This window comes from Cyprinodon variegatus, unplaced genomic scaffold (assembly GCF_000732505.1).
Source record: "Cyprinodon variegatus isolate N-32 unplaced genomic scaffold, C_variegatus-1.0 Scaffold618, whole genome shotgun sequence".
Classification (NCBI taxonomy): Eukaryota; Metazoa; Chordata; class Actinopteri; order Cyprinodontiformes; family Cyprinodontidae; genus Cyprinodon; species Cyprinodon variegatus.
The window spans coordinates 450558-454592 of record NW_015151071.1 but is presented as its reverse complement, the minus strand read 5'-3'; the positions used below and the strand labels follow the sequence as shown (position 1 = coordinate 454592).

The 4035-nt window shown below is 36.8% G+C and overlaps 1 protein-coding gene across 1 annotated transcript in view; it reads right to left on the bottom strand.

The window, feature by feature from the left end:
• LOC107096361 (cell wall integrity and stress response component 4-like) overlaps positions 1–4035 on the bottom strand; it is a 22027-nt gene that overhangs the window by 7750 nt on the left and 10242 nt on the right. Inside the window, exon 2 of the mRNA XM_015392975.1 lies at positions 328–825. Within this exon, the coding sequence (XP_015248461.1) occupies positions 328–825 (498 nt within the window). The remainder of the gene's footprint in view (positions 1–327; positions 826–4035) is intronic.

The following is a 4035-nucleotide window of genomic DNA, read 5'->3' as shown; positions in this document are numbered from 1 at the left end:
TGAATTGGCGCTATAGAAATAAACTCAACTGAATTCTAAACACAGTAAAAGAATAATTTAAACGGCAGACATTAGCAAAGAGAGAAACAGACAACAGAAAGCTGAATTCTCAAAGCCAGGGTCTCATGATGCCCTCTGTCCCTTTTACAGACAAACACAATGTAGTGCTTGGTAGTGACAGGACTCCAGAAAAATTGTTCATTTGTTTTTGTGTGTGAATAGACAAGCACTTGTATGTCATGGAAAACAAAGAACAGAACAGCGTTGGTTGTTTTAATTCACTCTGGGCTTTATCCACAGCACATTTGAACACTTAGTAGTACTTACTGTCCCCCTCCTTGTTGAGCTCGGATGGACTCCCAGCGTGGGTGAAGGTGCTGTTTTGTGGTTTTAAGGTGGTGTTTGGGTTGGCCGTAGTGGATCCTGAGCTAGACTGAGAAGTATTATTGGAAGGCTGAGGAGTGGTGGTCCCCTGAGACGTGTTGCTGCTGGATGTTGGTGTTGAGGTCGAATTGGACCCAGGGCCGGCGGCTGTAGCCGTCACTGTAGGTACGGTTGTTGGGACAGAAGTGGTGGAGGACGTTACATTCTGGGTGGTGGCATTGGATGGCATGGAAGGTGTGGAAGAGTTGTCTAGAGTTTCGCTGTGATTTAACGCAGGTTTATCGGTGTGTGGGACGGTTACGGGGGAAGTGTTCATCACATCGGTGATGTTGGTTCCAGTTTCATTGGTTTTGGTGAAGGCAGAGGGCGTCGTTAACGGCGTCAGAGTGGTGCTTTCATTCTTGTACGGAGCAGGTGACAGCACTTCAGTGTCGTTAGAAGCTGCAGAAATAAAAAAAAAAAAAACAATGTCATTGATCAGTGAGAGCTGTTTGATTATAAAACACTTTTTTTTATACAGAGTGATATGGTGGGTTAAAATACATAAAATATCTCCTTATCTTTTCATTTTCAGCCTTACAGACTGAGTGTTTTTCACCTTTGAGGTCTTTTTGTCGACTTCGTTCTTAATTCAAATGCAAAGATGGTCAAGATGAAATCAGTGAGAGGAAGAGAGCACAAGAAATCCCTCTTAGGTAGGACTAGTCAACGAGATTGGTGATGTTCACCATAATAGGCCAACTACATCACTGGTTTGCATAGATTAATAGGTTTTAAAATTTTTATTTCTTCAAACTTGATTCTCATGCATCATTACTGTGGTAAAAAAATCCAAGTGTGAGTAACTCCACCCTAAATACTCAAAGTAAAAGAGCTTGAGCATCAAAAGGCTTATCCAATAGTGAAGGTATGAAACTTAAATTTATATCCAAGAAGTTTTTATATCATCTAAGGAACATTTCCTAATTTGCATAGGAACTGATTTATTTTGTCATAAAGATATTAATAAAGAATTGAACATTTTTTTTCTAATAACCGTATGATTAGATAATTTCAAATGGTCGTATTTGTTAAACATGAAATTCTAAAAACCAAGGTGAAAACTCAGCAAAAAAAAAGAGAAACGAATCACATAAAAACTAAAATTTCACAGGTAAAAACAGTTCTCTAAAACTGAGCACTTTTTTTTTTGGTTGTAAATAAACATACTTTATATGTTGAAGCATTACATTAAGGGCTGCAAATATTAAGCAGTTAAAATAAATAAAAGAAAAACCTACTTAGAGCTGTAATTTGATGAAAATTATGAACATATATATAAATATTTTCCATTTAAGATAAAAACAGTTTTTATCTGTCAATATGCTCTATCCAGAACTCCTCAAGTGAAAAGTTTTACTTTCACCTGATTAAATTCTGTAAAAAAATCTTTAAGGAACCTTTTGCTAATTATTAATCGAAGAAATAATCAATTAGTAAAATGATCATCAGTTGGAGCCCTAATGACACCTTATCTGATTGCGATATGGGATCAATAACCTGCGTGTGTATTTCAGTAGCTCTTCCGATCAGTTTTACTTCATTTCATCTTGATCCCACCTAATTGTGAAGATTATGTTTATAAACTCAGATAGTAGTAAAATCTATCATGCACTGGACCTCTTTAAGGTCCGTTTTTAATTAATTGGATGAAAATCGGTGGTTGTGGAAAAAGATGAGTTTGATCAGGACAACAAGAAGGTATGAGAAATGGAGTTGGTGGAAGGAGATGACTCAGGCTGAGATTAGAATGGGTCGGTGAGGGACGACGATGAAGAGAGCACAAGTTAATGAGCATTACTAAAACAACTATAAACTGCTTCGGTTTGAAAGGTGACCTTTGACCCTCGACTCTAAACATATTCTTGTGTAAGATTAAGAAATTCAACAGGACTGATCTTAACATGAACAGGAAAAGTATTTTATTACAGTTTGATGATCTGTAACTCAGCTATATGCTAGGATGTGATAGAGACACAGTGAAGGTGGTGGAAGACAGGACAACTTGAGCAAAACTAAGATGGACAATGTCTCCCACTCTGAATATGAAGCTGTCGCATAACTAAAGAGCTCCTCCAGTGAAAAACTGCTGGATCCTGAAGAACACTAAGTAAGGTTTCCACTAGAGCTGGGTATTTTCGCCAAAGTCCTGAATCGATTCGATTTTGATTCGTCCAGTTCTAAATTGATTAATTTCGATTCGATCTGTTTTTACAATAATGAAAGTGGTTCAACTGTGTTTCAAAAGACTCATGTATTTTATTTTTTCCTGTCACATTAAACACAAAGTGCAAACTTGTAAATCAGAAATTTTAAACATGAAAAGTGAACAAAACTGTCTAATAATTGCAAACTTGTTTGTGAAAAGTGAAAAAGTGAAGCTTCACTCGAGCGAGCAGACGTGACACAGCAGACATTAATGAGCTGCAATATCTCCGCTGCACAAACCATATTTGCAGCGTTGTCTGTAACTACAGGGTGTTTGCTGGTCAGCCTCCATTTGTTAATGTCTTCAATCAACCTATTGGCTATATTTGCAACTTTCTGGCTTAAAGTAATCTTGAGTGCATCTTTCCTGCTCATTCGAATGTGAACGTCACGCGCATCACTATGAAAATAATCGATCTCATTCCCTAGATATTGATTTTGCAAAATGTAAAGGAATCGATTCAAAATTGATTAAATCAATTTTTTTCACCCAGCCCTAGTTTCCACAGATCCTTCCTCCCAGCAGCTTTTAAAACATCATTCTTCAAACAATCCCACCAAGTTAAGAACATCACTGATGTTAATATCAGTTTTTTCCATATCCATAATAAATTGTTGAAATAATAATTGAAGTAATAAATTTCTACACTTTTAAATCATTTGTAAATTTTTGTTACTTGTTGCTGATCCATCTGAATGTCCCTACTGTCATAGACTGATTCTATTCACTAATATAATTACATTTCAGAATATATCTTAAACAACTGTCCAGACATAATTTGGTTGTCATATCTTTATGTTCCAACATGTGAAATGTTGTTTTATTTTGCCTCAGACTTAATATACAATTAACGATACTAAAAAAGTAGTAAAGGAAGGCAAACATTGCTCCTGATCAACACACTTAAAATAACAATTAGGATGAGAGAAGCAGCTTGGAGCGGGCGATAGCTCAGGGGGATGAAATCTGATGACAATTATTTCACGTCCTCCTAAAATATGACCTTAATGGAAGCCTTGGTTCAGGCAGCCAATGCTGGAAGTGATTTAATCCATTTATATTGGTAAATAAGCAAACCAATACAGTTTGGTCGCTTTGCTACTTTGGCAGCCAAGGCCAAAGCTTGAACCAATGATCCTTCGATTGAAGGGAAAACTCCTTCGTCAAACATCATTATCAAGGCTAAAATCATCTGGAATTTAATACTTAAGTGCCTTTAGATGATTTGTTTGAATTGGCGCTATAGAAATAAACTGAATTGAATTAACCTCAATAAAGCAATAGCATCGTTTATCGTCACTAGGAGGCAAGGAACTGTGCTAGCGTGGTGTGTTACGGTTAACTAATCCAAGCTTGGTCCAAACTCAGCACAGATCCCTTTTCAGAGGGTAGTGTAAATGGGG